The sequence below is a fragment of the Opisthocomus hoazin genome, chromosome 9 (assembly GCF_030867145.1).
Source record: "Opisthocomus hoazin isolate bOpiHoa1 chromosome 9, bOpiHoa1.hap1, whole genome shotgun sequence".
Classification (NCBI taxonomy): domain Eukaryota; kingdom Metazoa; phylum Chordata; class Aves; order Opisthocomiformes; family Opisthocomidae; genus Opisthocomus; species Opisthocomus hoazin.
The window spans coordinates 36,786,863-36,812,984 of record NC_134422.1 but is presented as its reverse complement, the minus strand read 5'-3'; the positions used below and the strand labels follow the sequence as shown (position 1 = coordinate 36,812,984).

The 26,122-nt window shown below is 47.4% G+C and overlaps 1 protein-coding gene across 5 annotated transcripts in view; it reads right to left on the bottom strand.

The window, feature by feature from the left end:
- TRAF3IP1 (TRAF3 interacting protein 1) overlaps nt 1-26,122 on the bottom strand; it is a 68,381-nt gene that overhangs the window by 5,586 nt on the left and 36,673 nt on the right. For 4 of the 5 annotated variants that reach the window (XR_012765040.1, XR_012765041.1, XR_012765042.1 and 1 more), the window contains 3 exons: nt 17,286-17,509; nt 13,266-14,567; nt 945-2,131 (listed from right to left, as the gene is read on the bottom strand). Coding sequence is in view for 1 of the 5 variants with exons in the window: in XM_075430711.1 (XP_075286826.1) it covers nt 14,402-14,567; nt 17,286-17,509 (390 nt within the window). In the remaining 4 variants the exon portion in view is untranslated. Of the gene's footprint in view, nt 1-944; nt 2,132-13,252; nt 14,568-17,285; nt 17,510-26,122 lie in introns of those variants that run through there. The other variant, XM_075430711.1, reaches the window with a different exon arrangement.

The following is a 26,122-nucleotide window of genomic DNA, read 5'->3' as shown; positions in this document are numbered from 1 at the left end:
CAAGCCCTTTAAGACACAGCTGTAAAACTCTGCAGACCGTATATCATAACACTTCATAATCACACATTTTAGTAACGCAACAGAAATCAGCTCATTCCTAGTGACCCGAGGAGCCTAAAAGCAGCACACCAGTGTGCGTCAATAACGAAGCTGGGAAGGAGACCTCAAGTCGGAGCACCACTGTCCCCCGCTGCTGTCCTCAGTGGTCCTCTGGGACAAGCTCAGTGGGCCAAGGCTGAACCCGAGGGAGTCAGAGGACGGGGAGCAGCGTCTCATTGCCTGGCAGGTCCTTGCTGAGCTACGTCAGCTCTGCACCAAGGTGGACACTTCCCAGTGCATGTTTTCTAGACGGGACTCTGCAGCTAACCCTTGGGCTCCCCAAGGCACGTTGCAGGGGGTCCTGCCTTTCTGTGAGGACATGTCAAGAAGGGATAAGAAAAAAAGGCAAAAATAGATTCTTTTTATCTCATGAATGCATAGGAAAACAATGTGAGGACAATAGTCTGCCAGTAATTGTGTTAAGCATCCTTTCGAGCCTATACACACATGTTTATGCATGATCATCCACTGAAAATGGACTTTCACTCACAGATCATTCCATTAATTGAACAAGCAAATATATTTTCTTGCTTACTTTAACTTAATCCACCCAGAAGATGTGTTTCTGAGGCCCTGGGCTCCAGCAGGAGCACAGTCCATCACAAAGAGGGCAATGCCAGCCACACATTGTGCTAACTGGAAACCACCCAGGCAGCTGAAACTGCTACCCCTGTTCTGTGCTGACCAAGGTCAGCATGGGAGGAGGTCCCTCTCCCGTCGTGTGTTTATACAGCACCTTGTGCAGCAAAGCCTTGATGTAATTAGCCCCTTTAGCTGTGATGACACCAATAATGCCTGTAAAGCCTTCCCTCCTGATCGCTCACAGCTGCAGACGTCCAACTCACCTTGGCTTTCTTCTCCCCTGGACCCTATTTCCACCTTCAGCAGTGCATCCACTGGTTTTCACGGCAAAGGGCAGCACGGTTCTGGCTCTCCTTTCCTCTGCCATGCAATGTGCTGCAGCACAGTCCTTGCGTGTTTTTCCTCCTGGCTGCACGTTTAAGGCCCCAATCCAATGCTCAGAGAAGTTCGCAGAGCACTTGCCATTGACTCGAGCAGGTTTTGGATCAGGTGCTGTAAGTAAGATTTGTCCCAGCCAGATACCAGTCACTAGGGTGTAGTTTTTGAGACCGAGTTTAAATACCAAAGCCCGGGCCTGGACTTGGCTCTCTTGCTGACCTTTCAGAAAGCCTCTTCTCATTTTGCTTGGCTTCTTTACTGGTTCTGGAGCCGCCTGTGGGTTTGGTAGTTGTTCAGGTTACTTGCTGATGGCCTTTTCTTCTACCTCTGCCTTTCAAGAAGAGTTCACTCCAGGATTTATAACAGGTTTTTGGTAGCACCCTCTGTACTTAAATCTGTAAAACCATTTCAGTTTAACCACCTGTTTTCACACGCTCATAATTTCACAAAGCATCCACCTTTTGGGACAAAATTTTCCATGCTTCAGCTCTTGCCCAAGGCGCTTTTTTTTTTTTATTTAAATAAAATTCCAAAAGAAAAAAAGAAAAGGTTGATCCAAATCCATTCCACATTTCTGCACTTGGCCTGAGGCAAGAAACTTTCCCCATTCAAAAAAATTTCTAACCACACTTCTTGTTGTGGAGCTCAAAGGAAAAAAGCGATGTTTGGGAGCTGCCATAAACACTCTAGGAAGATGCCCGGAGCCCAGCCATGGGCTGAAAACCCTGATGCACCCCAAAGGCTTGAAAATGAGGTGCCTCTCCTTCCCTTGCTGTCAGGCACTCGGTGAGGTACAGGTCAGGTACATAGCTGATGCAGCTCCGCTAGCTTACGGTGCAGCCAGCAGCGATGGTCTTACGAAGGTCGCTCCTCCATCACAAGAGCCAACGGCCAGGCTGTCACCCAGCCTCTCCTGGAGCCAGTGGGAGCTTTTCCACCAAAATGGACTTTTGGTCACGCTTGCAAGTGCATCACTACTTACCAGCCAAGTTCAAAGCCCCCTCAAGTCAGTAGGAGCCTTTCCAGTGACCGCAGCTATCTGAGCAGATGTGGTTCAAAGAGTTGACAGGGTCTGTGGGAGAAGCCGACACAGCTTGTAAAATACATGCCAGGTTTTTATTTTATTTTTCACTCGCTGCTCTTCAGGATGTCTTAGGAAATGAAATGCAAAGAAATAACACTAGAGCAACACTCAGGCTGTAAGATCAAGCAGTCAAAGTAATGAGGAAATTGTTTAAAAAAACCTTACGTTGCTCCAGAAATGTTGTCTCAGCTTCCCCAAGCCATTTCTGTTTTCAGTGTTAAAGGTAATGTATCACTTGTCTTATTTGAATCTGTCCTTGTTCCTGCTACCGCAGCACGCTGGTCCCAAGCTACCCCCAGGGCCCCAGACATGGCAAACAGAACAGTCACGACCCCAAGGTAGGGGTCTAGCTGCCTCCAAAGACATTTTGCTCCTCCTGCCCTGGTGAGTTGTCCCACTCATCACCCCCACAGATTAATTTCTGGTGGCACAAGTCCTTCTTTCACTCTGTTCTCTGGCTCAGAAACCCACATGTCCAGCTTGCAGCTGCCAGAAGACAGGAGAAAAGGGTGTGGGAGACAGAAATCCCTCAAACCACCATTGGATCAGAAGAACTGCAAGGCAGGAATATTCACGGATCACAAACTAAGACTGGGGCACAGCAAAGAGCTACTTGCAAAGCTTCTTCAGCCAACCTGTCAGACTATCCTTCCTCCAAACCTAAGGCTTACTGTGGCAAACCGCCTTCCTCCAACACGCTCACAAGATGCACAAGGTCCCCGCCCCACCGCGAAAGCTGCTTTCAGCAATCAGGAGGCAGCTTAGCCATGCTCCTAGAAGATGTGCTGACACAGTCCTTCAACTCAACAGCAGCTGCATCACCGTCCTCCTTTCAGGCGACCCTGCTGTTTTGGATGCCTTTTCTGTCAAGCAAGGCAGTGTCTGTTGAACGGCCTCTTCTGCACTTTTCTAAGGATGGCTCAGGCTCACTCCAGGATTCCCTCCTCATGAGCCCAGTAATAAGCTGCTCTTCCAGAGCCTGAGATTTGCCTGCCTTCTTTTAGATGTCTGCAGATCTTCTTGGCCAGAGAAAACCTAGCACCACACCCAAATCCTTGTTTCCTGTTACAGCAAAAAACCCCTCAAGACCTCTAAGGCAACTACCTCCAGCCAGAGGATTCAGAGCCGATCACGTATAAACGTACATGTCTACATTGATTAATCCCTGCTGGCAACACTCTTGGGATGCTCCATTTCCATCCCCCAAAGCTTTGGAGAAGATACAGCTGAAGCAAGGACAATTTCTTAAACAACTTCAGCAGTATCACAGTGCTCAGGTGGTCTTTACCACCCAGGGACTTCAGAGCAAGCAATAGGACCATCACCAAGCAAATGCATCAGTGGTTGACCTGCTTCTGCTTGACCTTGTAACTTTCCCTATGAAGTGTGGCCACAGCCTTAACAATGAGTGCAAGGGTGTAAAAAGAGAGCCAAGCTCCAGAAGGCAGTCAGAGCAAGTACTGAGAGAATATACTTAGGTGTGGGGACCCACAGTGAGAGAGGTAAAGGTGTGGCAGGACCACAAATTAAATATTTGACATGAGAAATGGTACTTTGCACTTGCACAAAATAATAATAAAAGGACAAATTTTCTGGCCAGACACTGGGAGTGAGCTGAAAGCGAACTCCAGTGGGTGTTCGACACCTCACACAAAACCCCTTCCCTTCTTGGCAAGCTTCAGCCTTAATTGGGCACCAAAATTCACATTTAATAACCCAACACTTTCAAAAAATGTTGTTGCTTTTAATATTGCAATGAAGCCTCCTGCTGCCCCAACTCCTTTTCTGCAAAAGCACCAGCAGGTGACTGGGATTCAGCTCTGCACGGCCATCAAGCCATCCCATCTACACAAACCTGGGAAGGTTTTTGCCCCTTCTGAAGGGGCTCCTTCCATCTCCAAGCATGCTTTTCTCCCACCAAGGAGACATCTTCTCTCCTGCATCACACAGTGGCTCTCCCACAAAGCCCAGCCACCAGCAGAGCCAGCCCGGGTGGCAGCGGATGTGGATGCCGAGACCAGCAGTGGAAGTTCACACACGCCTTTCACCACGGGCTGTCCCTCCTCCACGGCACGGCATTGGAAGCGTCTGGATGCCTTCGGGTGGTCCTGTGCTCCAGTTGCTCTCCGCAGTCACATACTGAGAGCCCACAAGCCCCGTGCAAATACAGCACATGATACTTGAGAAAGTGACATTTTAACGAAATAACACATTTAACGCGCATTCCCACACAGCTTCTGGTTGCTCCTACCAGCAGATATAAAACACAGCACAATAGAACAGTATTTAGCTGCAAGACACCCTGGTCTCTCACCCTCCATTTTGGCTCCAAAAGACAAGTATCCTATTAATGTGGGCTCTGAGTTTACAGCCCTCCGTCTAACGGAGTTAAACATAAAACCAGCCCTTTCTTGACACTTCTGTGGACAGGAATGAAAAGCTGAGAGCCAGGGAGCACTAAAACTGGAGAAGAACACCTTTCCTTCCTCCCAGGCTACCTGATCAACACAGGGCTACTTATGAGCCCCGGCCGTTGGGTGGCCCCTGAATTCCTTCTGGCTCCAGGGCTGGTCTCCAGCACGAAGTGCTCCTCAGCTGAGCTGCCCTGCAGCCACCAGGACCCTGTCAGGGATGCTGAGGCCATAGAGGGGGCATTTCTTGCTCTCCTTTGCCTGTCCCACTTAACCAATGCATGGTGATAGTCACAGCTTCATCACACAGAAAACCTGTCACTACTGGAAAGTCTCATCTTGGCTCTTCTCCACTCAGTGGCTTCCCTGCATCCAGGCTGCTCAGGATCACTTTAAATCAAGGTTTCTTGGTGCATCCTCCAAAACAGGTATCCCTTTGCTCTCAGGACTTTTTTGTCTGGACCATAGCTGTTTGCTGAAGACCCAAACTGTTGGGGTACTTTTATGCAGCTCCCGCCCTGCCAGGAGCAACATGAAGCATGAACAAAACTGTTAGTGTGACTAGAACAAATAAACCTTCTCGATACATCAAGTTGCACACCCCAGGAAGTACTATGCATCTTTGGCCAACCTAAATAACATCTGTCCCTCCTTGCAGCCCTCTTCTCCTCCTGCCTCCAAGTGTAACTCTCAGTGAAGAGGCTGGCCTGTAAGAGGTAAGCACAATGGAGCGAGATCTGCAGAGGATGGTAAACCGAAGACAGGAAGAAAATCCCTTCTGCAAGAACTGCAGAGGAAAATCCAAGCGCAGTTGGGTTTTACAGCTAAATATGGCATAGCAAGAGTCATCCTGACAGACAGACAAGCTCCACATTAGCTGCAAAGGAATTCCAGACCTTAACTGATACGTAAGAGCACCATTTCTTCCTCTCCTGTCCTGTCCGTCCTTCTCCCAAATCTCTGCAGAGACAAGGCGCAAAGAGCCAGGTGTGAGCCTGCAGTTACGACCACCCCAGAGAGACCTGGCAGTGCAGATGCACATGTCACACTAGGCAAAGAATTGGTCAGGATGGGGTCATCGGTGACCACGAACCAACATGGCTACAAAACCAGTGCGAAAAGAAATTAGGTCTCAGCGTGCACCAGTAGAAGCTGGAGTGAGATATGCCAGGTGAGAGCTCACCAAGCTCACTCTTGCCTAGCTTGACGTTTTCCTAAAGTCAGAGTCACCATTTCCCAGTACCTCCTGGGACTTCCCAGACACAAGCACCAGTGAGGTGCAGACGTCTTTAGCTATTTCCTTCACTGCTGATGCAATATCAAAACACACCGTTACAGCAATTATTCTCAGGTTAACACGTGCATTGAAACACTTACTTTCACAAGCATTTTGTTCCAGTTTCCCAAATTTGCAGACTTTAATACCTGTGCAAATGAAGTCTAGGAGAAAGGAGTTCATCATGGCCCTTTTATATTCACTATTTGTTGTCAGTCTGCTTACTTTTTCCTTTCTCCCCATGACACACTTTGTACATTTTTATGCATGCATTTAACCATGAGTGCTTTGTTGACACTGTCTGTTGTTTCAAACATACTTGACTTCAATGTCATTTTTCTGATGTCCAGTCATCAGAATCACAAGACGCTTCAAGATGTTGGAGGAGTCATTCTTTGCTCTCCACATCCTCAGACATTACAGTAGCTGAGAACTATGAAAACAGTCCCCTCATTTCTTTCCCACCTATCCTTACAATGAGAACCATTGCACAGAAACCTGTGATGGTCAGTACAGTAATTTGGGTATCATAGAGAGGAGCATCTTGGGCTCTTTCTCTCCCACTGCCATCTCTCCAGTAAAAAAAAAAAGCATCAAGCAGATGGGGAAAGTTTTCTTGTCTGCCTTTAGGAGGATTTGATGAGACAAAGCCCAGCATCTCTGTGTTCTGGCCGCTCATTCACAATCCATCAATGTCACTTCTGGTTCTTACCTCTACATTCCTATGCTCCATGCACTAATGCTGACCCAGGACCTACCTCAGGTTGACTCCGGTTTCCAGCTCTGTAACGTGCACTGGAAGTACCGCTGAAATTATTTGAATTGGACAGAAAGACTTCCTTTCTCTCTCTCTAGGTTAAAGCCAGACTAGCTTGGAACCTCCTGCTTGGAGCAACTGCTTCTTATCCAAACAGCTTCTCCTTCTCAGACAGCTCTGCAATATGCTGTGTATCCACAGCTCCTCCCAAGCACAGCTGACACTTGGTCTCCAGCACCAGCAGATGCTGTTCCAAAAAGCAGAGAAACCTGAAAGCACAGAAGAAATAGAGCACCTCTTGCCACCAACCTAATCCGAACTAAAGCCGTTAGCCAAAAAATGGCCCCTGTGGCTAGGCTGCCAGCCCAGGAATTGAGAGATACTGTGCAGCTCCTCCACGCCGCTCGCCTGTACCACTTCCCATCCATTTCCTTCTAGACCGAGTCAGTCTTCTGAAACAAAAAGAGCTCTGTTCAAATATGCCTTTTCCATTAAATCAAGAGAAGTCCTTTTGGTTTATGTGGTCATGTGGAACAGGCTCTCCTGGCCTTTTGGGGAGGGAGGAATTTACGTCCGTAAGTAGCCTTTCAAACAAAAGCTGGATGGAAAGCAAGGGCCGTTCCCTTCCGCAGCATTGCAGGAGAAGACCTCCCTAAACGTGGTTCAGTGGGAGACAGAGAGACAGCAGGTCCTGGTACACCCTCAGCACGCAGACTACATCTGCTATTCTTCTCAGGAAAATAAAATTCCTTCTGTTTGTCTCAGTTTTGAGGTTGTATCAATTATTTTAGGTATGTAAGTAGTTTCTCCTGTGTAGGTTTCCTTCTCTGGATTATTTACGCTATTAACCTTTAACAGACCTCGCAGTAAGGATGGGCGTGTGGGCCCCCCGGGGTAGACTCATTTCGGTCATTGCCTCTACAACGTCCTCTTTGAAGGAAGGAGAGAGCAGGGACCCTCCTCAGCCACACATCCTGCAGGACAGCAATGCTCAGCGAGGTCCCCAGGCCCATCCTGCTCCAGCAGTCGAGCACCTGACCCTGCTCGTGTGTGCCTCCATGTCCCTCGGAAAAGCAACTGTGCCTCAGCACACGACCGTGAGCACACAGGGTTGTAGCTGCTCTGGTTTGTGGAAGGGAGTTACCCAAGCGATGCCCCAAACACAGGGAGACCACATCCTCTGCCATCTCTGGAAGCCTCGCACCTGCAGGGTAGGGGACCAGCAGCAGCTCATGCCAGCCCTGTCCTGTCCTTCTGCAGAGCCAGCACACCTGGAAGTACTTCCCCTACAGAAAAGGACAGAAATAACCTGGCCTTTTCACATACAGGAAAAAAAAGTTGTAAAAAGAGAAAAAGGAAAAAAAAGAAAAATCCACTAACACTTTTCTTTAAAAGACATGTCCACATTTTCAACAGCTGGAAAAAGACATTCCTCGTCCTTGGAGAAGGAGACTCCTTCGCAGAACATGTACGTTTTCTCCCTGGCTTCAAAGAGAAGGTTGTCACCATAGCGTTCAGGCGCTGCTTCCCCTGTAAAGCCGAAGATGGCATTTCCACAGCACCTTTGGCTTCTCCCCCTGATCCAGCACAGGCCAGAGTGAGACTGAAATAATGCAACAGGCACAGTCCCTGTGCTCCAGGGCTGGAGGCATTTTCAAAGGTGGCATCTGCACTTCATTTCAGGTCCCAGGGTTCGCTTCCCAGTGCTTCGCTTTGGGTGAAGTGCTGGCCCAGACAACGCCTGGGCACCCTCTTCCCATGTGTTCTGGGTGCCTCTGCTGCAACACCCTGGGGAGAACGCCTTCAGTACATTTGCCATCAAGCGTAGATACTACGGTAGGATTAGAGGCTTTGTAAGATCACTGGGTCATCTGGTCTGGCCTCGCATGCCTCCCGCCCGACCCATTTAGATCCTGACACATTGCTTCCCAAACCTCCAGTAAAGGGAGGAGGCGAGCGCAGTGCTGGTCCCAGCTCTGGTGATCAGCTTACCCCTGGTGCAGAAACAGACACAGCCAGGATGACAGAAGAAGGATTCCCTGTGCCGCCGCAGAGCAGGGCTCCCATCCCCACCACCTCTTGCCTCTGAGCAAAACAAACGGCACAACCAAAGATAATCGGCACAACTTAGCAGGCATGGTGGTGTTGGACTTCATGATCTTAGAGGTCTTTTCCAACCTTAATGATTCTATGCTGTTCCCCAGTGCTGTAAGTCTTGCTGGTTCTGCTGAAGTTCCGAGATGATCAAGGATTCCCCAGAGGTCATTTCAGGGCAAAAACACCGGGACTGGGAGGGTGCAGAAAGCTCCCTTGCATCAGGCTGCGCCACGAGCATGGCAGATCCTGAAGGAAGATGCCATATCTGGGTTCTTCCCCTGAAAAGCAGAAGTTTGCTTTCTAAACTCTATGACAGAGAAGGGCTGGAGCAGGGACCACCAAGCAAAGCACTTCTCCTGCACACCAGAACTTGCCACCCAACTGCCTTGAGCACGGCGGGGGCGAACCCTACAGCACCAATGTCCCTGGGGCCAGACCCCTCCCATTCGTTTCTGCCTGGTGCTCCTAATCCCTATCACTAGCCAAAAAAATGCCAAAAAGGGGAAACCGCCTGGGAGGGAAAAACCCCACCTCGCCGGGACAAGCGCGCGCTCCCTGCGTGTCTGAACACACACTTCGCCACATACACACCACCAAGAGCCGCAGTGGCCCAAAATAGCACCTGAGCACAGAAGCGGCTGCAAAAGCAGCCAAAAAAAATCAGTTTTCAGCCCGTTCCCGGGCACACAACAAAGTCAAGTCTGTGGGACCCAGCGCAACATAAAATAAGGCTAACCCATGCAACCTCCGCTTCACAAGTCGTAAATCTGGGGTGGAATTTCTCTCCCTTTTCTTCTCGGTAAGCGTTTCCCTTCTGCGGCTGTCGGATGCAATTGGAGGCCAGGCTGCCATCATCTTAGGCTGGGATTTGGGTAGGAGGGGGAGGGAGCTAATCCTTTTTTCATCACATTAAATTAAACTATAAACTATATCTTTTAATTCCTTCTAATTAAATTTCTCGCTCGAAAACGGAAATGTTATTTCTTAATATTTTTTCACCAAACATGGTGGGACGCACTCTGGAAGAGGCGTGCCTCGGCGTTGCAGGCAGCTATCCGGGGCATCGTGGGACACGCTTGGGCTCTCCGAGAGCCGAGGACCGCTCCACGGCTGGCAGCTCCCGAGTCCATCACACGTACTAGACTGACTTGTCTCCACCTGTGCCTTCGGGAAAAGGGGAGAGTGGAAATTCAGCTCAGGCAGGGTCCCACCATCTAAGATACGCAAGGCCCCAGAGCTAGCCCACCCCCTTGGGCTCTTCTGGCGGAGAAGGATGCATTCTCAAAAGCCCCTGAAACACCCAAGCAGCCCTGCAGTTGCCAGGCTCTACACAGCTATGGTCCTGCCCTCCTCTTCGGCAACGTCAGGCTGCGGTGGTTGCCTCCTCAGTGGATGGATCCAAGGTGCTTTGGGGGGAAAAAAAAAAAATTAAAAATCACTAGGGCTTTTTCATTTTTAAAGCAAAGCTCTTTGGGACCCCAGTTGCAATGAGCTTCATCCCCTAAATCACGTAGGGGCTGGCTGGCTGGCTTACAAATGCCAGGTCTTTCTCTACTGACACAGAAATACAGCTAGAGCTTTGCAATTCTGAAGCATTTAAAAGTAATTGGCATTTTCCCCTTTACGTTCCAAGATGTGCTCAAGGGAAGTAACCCAATAGGCAGGAGACCGTCTCCAAGGCGTCTGAACTATTCTGGCTTCACGAAGGAAGAAATCCAATACAGCAAATTGCAGCGAGGAGTCAGCTGAAAGCAAGGGCAGGCCATGAAGGAAGCAACGTGTCCCCCTCTCAGTCCTCCTGGCTTAGTTTGGAGGAGGAGTTTCCATCTGCTCTTCACAGCAAATCGGTATCGCTCAGCCAGATCAGAGGGAGATGCAGCAAGATCAGGTGCCAGCTCAACGGAGTGGAGAAACCCAGGTCTGACCCGAGGACACGTGCGTCATGGCTGTGTTGGAGGTGGTATGTCCTGGGTTGCACATGCATGACCAGGAATTTCAGATTTCAAGGCAAAAATAGTGATGTTGGCCCAAGCTGGTGAGGATAATGAGATGTGAACAGTGGTAGAACTGTCTTCCAAGGTCAGCAGGCAGCCTGGAGCCACAGTCCGGGAAGAGACAAACCACACAGCATTTACCTCCAAGGCTGGAACACAACACTCCAGTGCCAGCTCTGGCAAGAGCTGCTCATTTGCAAACCTGTTAATTCCACATCTACATGCCTCCAAGCAGGACCATGTCCCATCAGGACCAAAACAAGAGGGAGCTCTGCCCCTGAGCAAGCTGGCTGAATTAGAGAAGCTGTCTCCATGTGGAGGGTACCAGTGGGGAGTGAGAATCTGGGGGGGAAAGGGGTGTGCAAAGCCTGCTACCCCGGAGCATCTCCCTTCACGACAGGTGAGAAACCCTGTCAGCCTCCATGAGATGGGAAGACACACCTGATCTTGTAACTAAGGGTCAGGGTCTGAGTCTGAGAGATTCGTAACTTATAGATGGGCAAGACAAATCTCACAGCTTCAGGCACCGGCCAAATAAACAGCCTTCTCTGAGCTTTCTTGCCCAAGGCTACTCTTGCAGACAATGCAGAGAAATGGGCTTTTCTGTTTTTGACCTCAGCCTGAATCTAGAAGCAGCCTACATGTCCAGTGCATTTGGCCTCGGGACACCTGGCATTGGTGTCTCCAGAATTGAGAGGCGACGTCCCAGGCAAGCAGGGGGTGCCTCACAATGACAGTTGGACCCTCTGGTACCTAAATTCCATCCAAGTCCCATTTCACACACCTCAGCCCTTCAGGCTCCCTTCCCCCTGCACTATTGAACACAGAACTAAGCCTCTTCCACCCTAGGGAACAGTCTCCAACACCCGGAGCACTCCCTGATGTCCTCAGATGGAGACCTCGGAGCTCACCCCACCGCCCCCTTCCAGCCTCCTCTGCCCCTGGCCCCGAGTCCTCCTGCTCTGGGGAGGTCCTGTCGCCCCACCGGTGTCCCGACAGCTCTACCTTTCCAGCTGAGAAATATTCCGCAGCCCTCACCCTGAGGGGCTGGCAGCCACCTCCCGACCTGCACAAGAGAGGAATGCCAGGCACGTCGTGAAACACAAGTCCTGCTTCCCAGAACTGTCAGGCTGCGTTAGCGCCAGAGGGGCCTGACAGCGTAAGGGTTTTAAACCCCAAAACCGCCGCGCTAGCGAAGCTTCCTCGCTAACGAACCACCCGCAAGCCGAAACGCAAGCCCAAGGCACGGCCGAGGCGTCACGTGCAGGCAGAGAGGCGCACGTTCTTCTCTGCTCATTTTCGGAGAGGCTCCTTTCCCCTTCGTCAGGCGCAGACGTTTATTTGCTTTTTTTGGGTGCTGCATCCTCAACCTGCCTTTAAAATGAAACCACGCCTCAGCTCCGAGGCACTAGCTTTGTTCCGTCGCGTTGGAAAACAAAGCAAACCTAGACAGAGCGCCAGCTAAGACGTGTTATTAAACCCTAACACTAACTGATTCTTGTTTAAAGTGATATTTGATGCGGAAAGCATAAGAAAATGGGTGCATAAAGATGCAAGAAGTCACCCCTAAGGTCTCCCAGGAATCAAACCAGTGCCTCCAAGCCCCAGGTTTATAGGAGCCCCAGGCTTTCCAACCTGACTCCGGGGACAGTCACTTCTAACGCAAGGACGAATGAACGCATGGGTCACGGCACCGTGCAAAGAGCAGGCAGCACCCGGCGGCGGTGGGAAGACAGGGAGAGGGGGCCTGGTGAAGGGAACTTCGTGAAATGGAGTAGCTGAGGGAAAGCAAATCATGATTTAAATCCTGTTTAACCCAGGGCAGAGCTGAAATCCCTTCCTGGCCCTGGAGAGCACCTGGAACACCCTGCTACTGGTCTCCTCTCAGTGCTCTCCTGCCAGCCCCGTGGCTCCAGCAGCACCGCACTGGTCTTGTCTGTGGATGCAGAAGGGGTGTGGGAGAGGCACCAAGGGGGTGACAAAGGCTGGGGGACTGGTGACAAATATCTCTGTGCTTTTAAAGAGTGGCTTCTAGCGCTGGCAAAGGAAGCACTGAGTGACCAGCGGCCCACAGGGTCACACACCAGCTAAACAGGGGTCTGAGCAATCCAACCAAACCTATATTTTTTGATGCAAGTATTTAAAGGGAAAAGGGAGGGAGCATTCAAACTGCTCTGAAATTATATATTGACCACACAGGCTTTCACCATCAGTTCTGAGTGCTGGGGATTCTGGTGGGCATCCTGAACCCCTTTTCCTTCTGTGATAAGACCCAGGATGCCACGGACAGGCACCAGCCCTGGGTGACAAGCAATGCACAGTAGGAGAGGGTGGCAGCGTGGGGCTGGGCCACAGGAGGACCCTACCCATAATATTGCTTCACCATTTAAGTTCCCGTATTGAAATAAAAACATTCAAGTGACAATGAAAAGCAAAGAGCATAGCGTCATGTGCTGTTAAGAACAGATCAGAACATGTCTCCTGTTCCTTCACAAGGCCCCTACCTCCCCTCCACCCCCACCAAAACCCCCTGCAGCAAAGCATCCTGCCCTTTAAAATGTCCGTATTTAGCACATTAAATACTCACACTATTTGGTGATGATCCATTTGGTAGGTTTTTTCAGGTCCAGAAAGAAAAGAAACGAAGAGGAAAAAAAACTCCACAGATTTGCCAGTCAAAGAATGAAAAAACCAAAAGGACACTAGCACTTCTTGCACAATCCAAAAAACATGGGAGGAGAAGATGTGCTCACACATTCATTATCAGAATCTTGAGAACAGCCTTGCAGGGGACTAAAGCCTTCAGCGCTCAGTGCAGTGTCACACAGTTGTGTCTACGCTAATACGCTTTGCAGATTTAGGAATATGTAAAGCTGGACTCTAATGTGCAGTACACTCAAGAGGTCATTAGGAAAGCAGCACAGACATCTGCAGTTAACTAAAAAAGTCAGTGGAATTATTCACGTACAAAAAGTTACAGGAACGCGCATTTGGGAGGAAACAGGTACTTAAATTAATCCTTTCCAAATGAATATGTGCAATAAAAATGGAATTAACACCTGTGCAGATAAAATACTTCTGCTCCCTTACATGGTGATGCTCGTATTGCATTTTCAGTTGTTCCTAATAAGATTCCTGATAGCTCTGAAAACATGACATCATCTCTGTAATGGGGCAAAGAACTGCAAGTTACACAAGGCTTTACTTCTTGAGCTCATGGCACTGTTTTGTAGATCATCATCCCTGTATAACCAACAGAATTCAGGAACCTTCTGACCTGCAGGAGTTTGGAACATTGCTTTAAGGGGGCAAAAGAACTATTTAATCCCCATTTTTCATGACAGCGTTTTCAAAAGTAACCCCCGTGGAAGTGAGGAGAAGGAGATGTGGAGGGAAGTGGCTCAGAAACTGTGCTCCACAGGCCAGGGAGGGAAAGAGAGCTGTGAAGACCTGGTAAGTGAGTAACAGCAGTTCACATCTAAACAAACAAGTTCTTTTAATATCTCTGCAGCTTCAGCATTCCAATGAATGTAATATTATCCTGGGTAATATCAACATCTAAAGATCAATGCAGTAATGTGATTTTATAGAACTTTCAGGCTTCTGGTCCCTAAACATTTTATGTCTAAACAAGGCATATCTTAATTTTTCTCTTCTATTTTGTTTTTATGTGGTAGGAATGTCAGTTAGTCCCAAGGTTTGGGGTTTTTTTTCCCCTCTTCTTCACCTTCTTGAAGAGAGGTTTATGCTAAGAACCATCCTCCGGATTTTTTCTTCATTCTTTAAAATATTAGCTTTTACAGCACAGATCTTGTCTTGCTGGTCTTTAATCAACTGTTCCAGTTCAGCCAGATCAGCTTTTAATGGTTCCACAGCACTGTCCGTGATGCTGGAAGAGACACAGAGAGCGCAATGTTATTGGAAACATTACGCTGCTTCAGGTTACTTAAGCCCCCAAGAAAGTACATTCAATACCTGAAAGTTCTAAAAGACTTTTAAGTTGTGCCCACCCTTTCGGAAAGAAAGTTTAGAACAAGAAGCACAAAGGCAAAGCTAGCAACACGGACAGAGCACAATATTGTTCAAGAGAGGTCACCCGCAACTCAGCCGTAACCAGTCACTTCTTGGCTAATCTAGTTGCTCTGCTAAAATCCTGCTCTCTGCTCAAATGCTGCTAAAAGCTGCTTCGCTGTTATTTCACCCCACACTATGCCTACGTCAAGGACTTCTTTCACGTTACCCAGCCAAAAGCTGCAACCACCTGGCCCAGGGATTAAGCAGCACCTGACTGCGGGACTGAACACAACAGGGAGCAGAGAAGCTGTGGATGCCCCATCTTTGGAAGGGGTCAAAGTCGGGTTGCACGGGGCTTTGAGCAAGCTGACCTAGTGGAAGGTGTCCCTGCCCATGGCAGGGGGCTTGGATTAGATGACCTTTAGAGGTCCCTTCCAACCCAAACCATTCTATGATTCTAAAGACAGCCGCCTTTTACAGGGGCCCCTGGGTCCTACCGTGATACACGTGGTGACAGCCATCCCCTTGGGCCTCACCACAAGAGCTTAAAGGGGCGAAGCACGTGGTAGAGAGGGACAAATACAACTGCTGTGGAGGTCGCAGGCCTGCCACCAGCTATCTCCTACAATAAACCAGCAAGCCAGTAGCAAGACACCAGCAGCTGCCAGCAGCATCAAGCTACAGCACGTAGACGTCTGAGAAGAGGCAAAGTATATGAAAACTGACCCATCGCTAGCTGCTGACAAGGGGAGGCGATCCCACACTAATAGGAAATTTAATAAATCTGATGCTAATTAACCACAAGTACACTGACGCATCTTAAGTGAATGGGGCTGTGTGGCTTTAAAACAAACCTGGCCCCTTCCATAATGCTTTGCTGATCTTCAGGAAAGACGAGCAGCCAGGGAAATGATGGAACGAACTGGCCTGCTGTCATTCTGAATTACCCAGTCACTTTGAGACCTCATCAGCTAAAATCAGCATCTCAATATCATTTCGTTTTCCCCTCCTTCCTACCACATTAGCATAAATCACAAAAAGCATTGCTAGAAATTGCACTGATACTTCCCCAGTGGGATCCTTCAGCTGTCTTTCACAGAAGCAAAGAAAACAAAGACATGCATCCAAATACCAGCACATATGGGAAGCATTGTCTTCTTCATGCCTGATACTCCGTAGTTCTTTCCTGAAGGACTGGACATGCCTTAGCCCTACACTGATCTGATCAGGATCTCACACGAAACCTTGTGAAGTGCTGGGACACGCTGCAGCAGTCTTAGCTCGTGAAAGGGAGCTGAGCGGCTCTGCTGAGGGGATGCCAGCCTGCCCGCAGCCTCACACAAACAGCTGGCCATTGCACAGCTTGGTTTGACACAAATCTGCAAAGAAAACCAGCTGGGCAGTTCCTTCCTCCCGCTCCCTCTCTCCTTCTGCACCAATGTCGAGGAGACTGTCTTGTCCTTGGTACAATTTGCCTGGGTACTCGGGACACACGAGTCCAGTGAAGCAGGTACTGTCACTGCGCTGGGAAACCAGCTGAAGTATAAATTACGTGTTTGGCAAGGCGAAAGCGGATCCTCTGAGTAAGCACATGCCTGGAGAAAGGCCTGGGACTTGCTCCCTGTCTCTAGGTGCGGTGCAAAGGCGAGTGAGTCAATGCCTCAGTTTCTCCAACCATAAAATAAAGCCAAATACCATTTCCTTTCTCTTTGCAGGGGTGGTGCATTCTGAGTCCAAGCAGAGTTTTAAAGCCTGTCAAGGTTTTGGGATAGAAGGTGCTATGTAAGTGTAAGGAATTAACATCATTACGCTTTATATGTGAACCAAAGCTCTAATTCCCACCCCAGCCAGTGGACTAAGCCAGCAGCTGTAAATTTCCAACATTTAACACATTGCTACCTACCAAGATAGGAGTTAGCTAAGAACACCAAGCGTACTTGCTTCTGCATGAATGAAGCGTGTGGATTCAGGGAGCAGGAGATCTGTCTAGGCTGACTGTGAAGCCAAGAAGATCAACAATGAGCTCATGTTTAAGATCTGAGGACACGCAACTGGAAGGGATGTTCTGTTTTCAAGGAGTATAAAGACTCACTGGCGAGACAAGGCCAAAGAAACTGTTCCTGGGCTTGCCCTCCTTCTTTCTATTACGCACATCACCTTCACTCTCCTGGCTTTCCAGTGTTGTTTTTTAACCTTGCGCAGACGATAACAACTGTTATTAACACCACTACAGAACATGCTGAATTCAATGGCACAAAGAGAGCAGGTCGATTCAAAATCTAGTTTGTTTACTAAGCTGTTCCCCCACTGTTCCTTATATATTTGTAAGAAGAAGAAAACAAAACATCAAGCCCTCTCATATCACATAAACATTTGCATCTTTGCTGTCATACGCATCATGTGCAATGGAGCTGAAAAGACATTAAGACTTTAACACTTAAAAAAACCATTCAGACTGAAAAAAAAAAAAGTCTCCAAACCACAGAAATGACTGATGACAAATTTGCTTTGGAAAATGAGTAAAACTCTCCCCTCTCCTAAAAACAGAAACCTGTCTCGAGAGATAAAGCAAACCTTCCCTGACCACACTCACCTTTGCTCTTTCTGGAGAGCTTCTGCATGCTGTCTGTTCTCGTGCCGCCACGTCTGCAACTCGTTCTTCATGGCATCCATGTCCTCCTGAACGTAATCCATGATCCTGCCAAGCGTAAGGGCACTCCGGCACAGAGTCTGAATAGAGACCTGAAACTTCTCAATTTCTTTGGCTACCAAGTCTCTCTCTTTCTTCCTAGCTGCTTCCGATACAAAGGGCTTCTCCTAATAGAAAGGATGAAGAAGAAGGAAAGCATCAAAACTAGGGAAAATGCTTGCTGCACATCAGGTGTTGAAAGAAGAATGCTTTGGAGACTGCTAAGTCTGAAATATCTGGAGAAACGTTTATGGCAGTCTGCAACAAAAGAGAAGAAACGAAGCAATAGTCTAGAAACAGAGGAGCAGAAAGTATGCCTTATCCAACCTACCACCACTACAGAAGGCTGCTACAAAACTGTGCAACAGCATCAGCACTATTAAACTGCTTTTCAGATCAGGAGTACACAAAATTAAAATCAGCATTTGATCCCGTAAATGATCTCACGGATGTTCTCATTCTCAACATGGTCTTTCCCAAAGCAGTGGGTGTAAGGGGGAGAAAACCTCCTTCGCCTTCAGTCATGGTTTACTTCAACCTATTTCTATATCTTGAAAGGGAAATGTCTGTGGCTTAATGTGGCATCATTAAACAGAAGCTCTCAGCAGACACATAATACTCAACGCCACTTTTGTTATCAATGTGCTGCTGCCACTGGGTGCCAATGCGTCCGCTGTGTAAACCACACCTCCCTCCCTCCTCCCCTGCGCGCTCCACGGGCCAAGGCTGGGCTGCCGCCGCCTTGCTCCAGCGCCTGCACCGGGACTTGGTGGACAGGCGCTTACTCAACACTGCCGCAAGTCACAGTGCATGACGACACCGAGAAAAAGGTGACGTTATGCTCTGGAGGAAGATGATGATGAAATCTGGCAGGCAGTAGAGCACCCCCACTCATCACGTCACAGGCTACCGCACCGTCAACGTTCACCGGACCTGCTTGCCACCGTGTTTTGCTGCTGCTTGGGAGCTACAGTGGGTGCTGAAGAGCACAGACTCCTTCTGGTTCTCTAAACTGCTTTCTTCAAGATGCTTCTCTCCCTCCACTGCCTGTACCTGGATTTCCAGCTCCTAATGCTGGTCCTAATAACAGCACTTCACGCTGCACAGCTAAAATAGATGGTGGTTATTCCGTGCCTTGTACTTCAGTTAACAGTGGTTGTAAAACCATGCAGGCTGCAGATGTGGCCTCAATAAACTCCACCACTCAAAAATGATTTGGTCTTGTGCACAGTTCCCTCATGTGCAGCCAGCAGAGTCCCTGTGGTCAATCTCCTGAAGCCTCCTAGCTTACTGCAAGCTAAATACAGAGAAAGTGTTTGCTAAAGCGGCGAAGTCACGAAGAGCAAAAGGATGCCATAAAAAGAGCAAAGTGATACCACATCACTAACACACTGTAATAATCTTGTCCCATGAAAGCCTTCCCTGAAAACAACAATCATCATTAAAGGAAAGTCTTGATGGGGGAGAAAAACCCAGCACAAAAACAACCTAATTTTTCTTTTTCTTTCTTTCTTTCCAAGAGCCCTACAGGTCAAATTCCCAAGCCAAGTTTTTCTTTAAGACACACAAAGCTTTAAGTAAAGTTTGTTTAAAGTCATTTCAGTCATGTAATGTATGCCGGAAAACTAGAAAGGTCTTTCTCCACCACCCCAACCGCAGGATCAGCCCATTCCTAAGCGCGGTTCCTAGCGGCTACACAAACACAGAGGTGGCAGTGTGCTTCTCTCTTGCTGGGACACCAGATCTACCACGCTGTCCCCTCCTGCCCTCCTACCCAATTGGCCCGTCTTCCTGTGCGAGCCGTGGGCTGTTTGTTCAGCTGCGTTTGGAGGCAGCAGGGACTACTGCCAAACACATTTCAGCAGCCTTTGGCTTACTGATGAACTCAGATATATATACACACACATACATATATTTTTTAGAAAAATACTTCTAAAGATTTGAAGGCTGAGATTTACTTACGTCTGATGCTTGTGTTTTACCACACACATGGCGCGTGAAAACTGTGGGACTTCTGAGTTTACAGTGATTTTATAATGTTAAAGTTGTTTAATTAGGAACTGGGCTGAAGTGACAAATGCTGCTGAACTTGTGACCTAAGCTTCCTAAGTCAATTCATAAGTGCTGGCTAAACTGTTAAAAACAACAGTCATCTTAATTCCTTCTCACTCGACCCATACCTCTCTCACAGAAGCAGGTGTTTCATTATACTACATTACATAAAACACATTATTTAGATACTTTCTGGAGCCATCCATGTGTTTGCTATCCTTTACCACACAAAGATAAAAGCGCTGCTTCTTGACCCGTTTCATCCCCTGAGAGCTGGTGAGCACCTCCGTTCTGAGCACAGCTGCTTAGGGCTGAGCGGATCTTCTCCCCTGGGTCCCCTCCTTGGCCAAGCTCCAAGAACAATGGCCAATGACGTTCCCATCAACATCATCAGGCTTCTCTCCCTGTCGACCTTGCAGCTCCTCAGAGAAGAGAGCTTTTGCCTGGGTGCCCCTGAAGGCAGGGACGACGACGGGACAGCCTCCTGCATGCCGGCCATTTACTAGGGCTCAACACATATCTGAGGTTGACAAGAGTTTCTCTCCTGGAAATATTTTTTGCCCCTGCTGTAGCTACTAAAGATGTGTGAACAGATCTGCACTCTCAAAGTGTTGCAGACCCTTTGCTCTCTACTCTAACTCGGTTTTCCTAGTCACGTTCTTGCTACATGTTGTGCTCCACCAAAGCTGTATGGAAAGCATAATCCATGGCACCATGTTTTCCACATGTAATTGGGAAGTTACCGATAATCACTTTCACTCCAGCAGCAGAGCAGGGTTGTATCATATCCAACAGCTTCCCAGGAAGAAGTCTTGTTGCCTTATTTTTCCTCTCCTCCTAAGTGCACCAAGCCCCTACCACTTCTCCCCTCCCTGTCCATTATAAGAAGCCACAGCCAAGAGAAAAGGAATTTGTTTTGAATACAACTATCTCAGAAGTGAGAAGACTCAATCAGTCCATAATCTGAGGATATAGTTGGGGGTGTGAAAACCTGAAGAATGCTTCACTTTTATTTTCCAAATGCCAAGTTCAATGCTTTACATTTTGTAATGTTGGCATGACCTCCCTGACACCTAGACAGTCCAAGCAGCCACACTTCTCAACACCAGCAAGTATAGTATGAAAATAAAAAATAAAAAAGAAGTGAAAATCCCACAATTCAATAAACAAGCAAAACCAGAATTGCATACTTTAAAACATAGATCCAGCTAACAATTTGAAATATTCCATGCTAAAATACACAGCTGCTTGCAAAGCTCAAGTGGAAATCAACCACTGTGGAATATCTTCTACAAATCGGGAAGATGCCCTGAAAGTGCATTAGTAAATATTCAAAAATAATTTTAGTGTCCCTGTAACTCCAGCATACTTTTTGCACAGTTCAATTCTTCAAAATCGACATAAAAAGGACAAAATATTATCCCATCCAAAGTCATTTCAAGTACTGAAACATAATACCATTAAAAAAAAAAAAAATCTATTACATACTATTGGGACTTCAGCAGGGAAATCAACAGGCTTGTTAAGATATCCCGTGTCTCTGAAACATATACTATATGATACCCAAGTGGTGTAAGAGCATGCAAGACTTTTTCAGGGTATCACTCTAAAGGAGAAGCACTTGCATTTCAAGTTCCCAGGAAAAATTTCCCAACGCCTGAAGGCACAGTAGCTCAGCTGGCACACTGCTGTCCCTCCTCACACGAGTGAAGTTCAAAAACAATGATCGGTTCTTTCTTTCACGCCACTAACACTTGTACTACCGAGATGCCATGTTACACTCACAGAATCACAGAATGTTCGGGGTTGGAAGGGACCTCTGTGGGTCACCCAGTCCAACCCCCCTGCCGAAGCAGGGTCACCTACAGCAGGCTGCACAGGACCACGTCCAGGCGGGTCTAGAATATCTCCAGAGAAGGAGACTCCACAACCTCCCTGGGCAGCCTGTGCCAGGGCTCTGTCACCCTCAGAGGGAAGAAGTTCTTCCTCATGTTCAGGAGGAACTTCCTCTGCTTCAGTTTGTGCCCGTTGCCCCTTGTCCTGTCACTGGGCATCACTGAAAAGAGTCTGGCCCCGTCCTCCTGACACCCAACCTTCAGATATTTAGAAGCATTTATAAGGTCCCCCTCCCAGCCTTCTCTTCTTCAGGCTAAACAAGCCCAGCTCCCTCAGCCTTTCCTCGTAGGAGAGATGCTCCAGTCCCCTCACCATCCTCGTAGCCCTCCGCTGGACTCTCTCCAGTAGCTCCATGAACATGAACAGCTGAAGTCTGGCAAAGTTAAACAGGCACATAAATGCACTCAGCTTGAGTTGGGTATGTTCCCCTCACCGCTGTTCCTTAAACAGGCGTTAAAGGACCAGGGGTCACTATGGAACCCACCTGCAGCAGAGGGGAAAGGGGAGACAACAGCTAATCTGCATTCCTTCGTGCCATTATTATAACACTGTTCACGAAACATCAGTACGTCGCCCATTAACCTCTAAAGTTCAAAGACTAAATGGTTTTCTACAAGATACACCGCCACAGAAACTGAAATTAATTCCAGGGAGTACAGCGAGCTGGTCATTGAACAAATCCTCCCGGCTCGACTGCTCCGATTCCCACAAAAGCACCCAGATCGCACCCGATCTCTGCTACGCGACCAACCACTCACCCAAGGCTGAGGGAGAGCCAAGGCGCACGTGCAGTCTACACAAAGCTGAGCTCAGGACAGAGAATTATCACCATGAAGCACTCAAGCTTTGCCAGCTATTGCTGATTATAAGTAATTAAGAGCGGGGGGGAAGCCATAGTGTCTGTTCTCAGTTTCGTCGTTACAGCTATGGGTTAAAATCTACGTGGGACACTCTTTTAAATCACTAAGAATTATGGCAGATGGTTTTTTTACAACAGGCAACGTGGGTGGTAAGAGTCCTGAATGCCACCTTTGCTCATTTTGCACAAACATGTAACAGGATATATTCAGTTTTAAGAAAAACGCCAGAATCCGAATTGTTCCAGTCTATTTAATTAGGCCATACACCTCAATGAACTCTCCTTTCACAAAAGCCCAAGAATCAATAAATTATCCCCATATAAAAGACTATATCACTTCTGTAGGCCCAACACGCTTCCTTTCCTTCGTGTTTTTCATAAGGCACCAAGATAAATGTTTATTTTGGATTCCGGTGAAAAAGTCTGCCTTTCCCATTACCTCAATTCGAACAGAACGCAACGTGGACATGGATGCAGGGACCTGAGAAATTAAAAAGCAGGAATTTTATTTTTCATCAATAAAGGGAAAAATCATCAACAGGGCTCTAGAAACCACCAGAATTTATTTGTGTTTAATTCACCCTCGCTAAAGCAATTAGTATAAATATTGCAGTGTGCACAGCTCCATAAAAATGGATCATTCACAAGACGCCCATTTCCGACAGCTGGGCTGTTGAGGGCATTTGAAGTGCCTGACATCTGCTAAGCTAAAGAGGTGATAAGATTTCTTCCCCCCTCCGTTTGAAAAGTTGATTTCTAGAAACAGTATTTGCTTACTTTTACACAGCTTCTCCTTTTTTTTCCATTTTTTTAATTAACCGTTTTAAAATATGAATCAAATTAGAACAAACATCCATCAAGCCCTTAATAGTTTCTACAGCCTCTTTTAACTATTGTATTATGCCCCAGTATGAAAACAGACCCAAGTAATCATAGTTTTATTGAGGTAGACCATTTCCCCTCTACCTCCTTCTATGGGACAGGACAGAAACTTCATTTTGGACAAGTAATTTTGATACATTCAATGCAAAAGCAACAAGGTGGGTTTTTTTATTGTACAGAATATTTTTTTATCATAAAGGGTGCTTTCTTTTCCTGTTTTTTCCAGAGTCTGCATTTTAAGTAGATTGTAACTATCCACTAGGGATCACCATAAGAAACTCTTTCACAGAAACACAGGGAAAACAGTAAATGTTAACTCATTTCAAATGAACAGGATACTTTTTCTGCTTATGCCAGGTACGGGGTTCAGTAACAGGCCAAGGAATGGAGAGACACAACGTTCTTTACCGTTAGATTTACCAGAGCTAGTCTGACCTGCTTCTGAGTTGGAAGGGCTACAAGGATGATGAGGGGACTGGAGCATCTCTCCTACGAGGAGAGGCTGAGGGAGCTGGGCTTGTTCAGCCTGGAGAAGAGAAGGCTGAGAGGAGACCTTATAAATGCTTCTAAATATCTGAAGGTTGGGTGTCAGGAGGACGGGGCCAGACTCTTTTCAGTGGTGCCCAGCGACAGGACAAGGGGCAACGGGCACAAACTGAAGCAGAGGAAGTTCTACCTGAACATGAGGAAGAACTTCTTCTTTCTGAGGGTGACGGAGCACTGGCACAGGCTGCCCAGGGAGGTTGTGGAGTCTCCTTCTCTGGAGATATTCAAGACCCGCCTGGACGCGGTCCTGTGCAGCCTGCTGTAGGTGACCCTGCTTCAGCAGGAGGGTTGGACCAGATGACCCACAGAGGTCCCTTCCAACCCCGAACATTCTGTGATAAGACAAAAAATGGACAGCTCTTTTACAGATGGCTTTTTTTGGGGGGTAGTGGTGGTTCTTCTTCTCCCCCCAGTTCACACTTGATACCTGTAAGAGCTGGACTTTTCAGACGTACAGCAACACCCCACCTCAGCCCCCAGCGCCGATCTGCCTTCCTGCCCATCCGGTCCGTGTTGGGCAGAGGTCGGTTCACAAAGCCTCGCGTATTCGGTGCAGCATTCAGCCCGCTAAGCAGAATCCTACGAGTCTGATCACACACATGCCAAGAGACAGCTCTAGGGGTAATTAACAATACAAGACAGTATTCATTCAGCCACGATGGCATATTGGGTGCCAGTCCTGCTCAGCTTTCCTTTTCTGCTCACACTGCTGAAACTCTGAGTTCACAACCTCCTCCTCTTGAAGCAGCAGGCCTCTTTCCAGTTCAAAAAGGGTTTGCCACAAACATCTCCCTTCAGTTAACCAACTGCTTTCACACCAGTCTATGGCCCAGAAGAATACCCCAGCCAAACCCACCGATACCCTTCTTGAAGTACGCGCCAGTCACCTGTGCTGTGTCCTACCGCACACTGCTGACGCACTGCATCCTCTCCTCAGGAGGGAAATCGCAGCTGCCTCGCTGCACTTCTATCTATCTGTCCTTTCCGTTTGACATACCCATCTGCTGGCTCACGCTGTGTTTATACTGTAGCCACAGGAGAGAACACTTCGTGTTTTTGTGTGCAATGGCCACAGCCACAACACCAGGAATATCACAAGAGCGACAAAAATCCCGTTCCGGTGCTCACAGCTCATAACACAATTACTTGGGGACCAGAGGTTTTTTTCAGAGAGCTGGTAGCAGCGTAACGAGGACAGTCATGCATACGCCCATTCCATTTCAGCTCCTGTGGTGCTTGTCCATAACCAGACTGCAGGGTTGGGTTTTTTTGAGGAACTGCATGCTTGCACCAAACCTTTTGCGCTGCAGCTTTATTCAATGTCACATCACGATCAACCGAGCTGTCACACAAAGATGGAAGCCCTGCTGCAGGTAACTCCTATTGAATTTTACTGTCAGCATTTCTTAGGACATACTAAGCTGGCAGGATGCTGAGAAGCTGTGGTCTTGAACGGTGAGCCTCTTCCAAATACTGAAATGGCGGGGCACGTGAATACATCTGGTTAATGTGACACGTTACTAATTGCATTGACTGGAGGGGACACCCAATGTCATGCAGCTGATGGATTAATGTAAAAATCAATGCTCTGAAGAACTTTAAACAAACAGAATCAGCAATGATTGTATTTGTTCTAAGCTTAGAACTACATACTTAATTTATCATATTTGTAATTAAAGTTAATACTAGCCAGGTGCTAAGCTATTTAATATCACTTGTTCCTTGCAGAAACCTCAAAGCTGCTGCTTTTCTGAAGCCTGTGAACTGTATTTGGTAGTGCAAAGATGTGAATTCTGCGATCCCACTTGCTTAAACTATTTAATAACCTGCCTACATTTTCCACACATCAAATAAATGAAGTGGAATTCAAAATGTAACATCTGTTTCTTTCTCTGTTTAACATTAGAGGGTTAGATTCTAAACAAATACATTTAGGAAGTCTTTTTAGGAATTTGTTAGGCTGAACAAAGCTAATCAAGGCAGCAAAAATCTTGTGTATTTCCAGAATGACCTCTTTGTTTGACCTGAAAATTGTGTATATTATTTTAAGTTTCTGCACATGCAAAACCTAGATGATGAAAGTCCCAGTTGTCCTTCCTTTTCTCTTCTGCTTCTTTATTACAACTTCTTAAAAACCAAATGCATGTTTGGGAAATGCAGCACAAAAAAAGGTTTCAGAGGAATACTTTTAACACAAATTAATGCTCCTTGGCGGTCAGCAGTAAGAAATAAAGGTGTGAAACATCCCCAAGAGTTCACCAATGTTACATTTGGATTAAGTATTGATTCACCAACTTCACCTAATTTCTACTTGATTAATCCATAATAAATCACATAGATCCATTAATCAGTTTATTGCTGAATATTGGACTTCATAAAGTATTAGCCAAAACTTCCAGCGCTCAGGCTACAAACATTTTTTTTTTTTTCTTCCTTCTTTTTCCCAGCTGGCAGAAGAACAAGGCTTCGAAGATTAATGAATATAACTGGGAAAATATTTCATTTA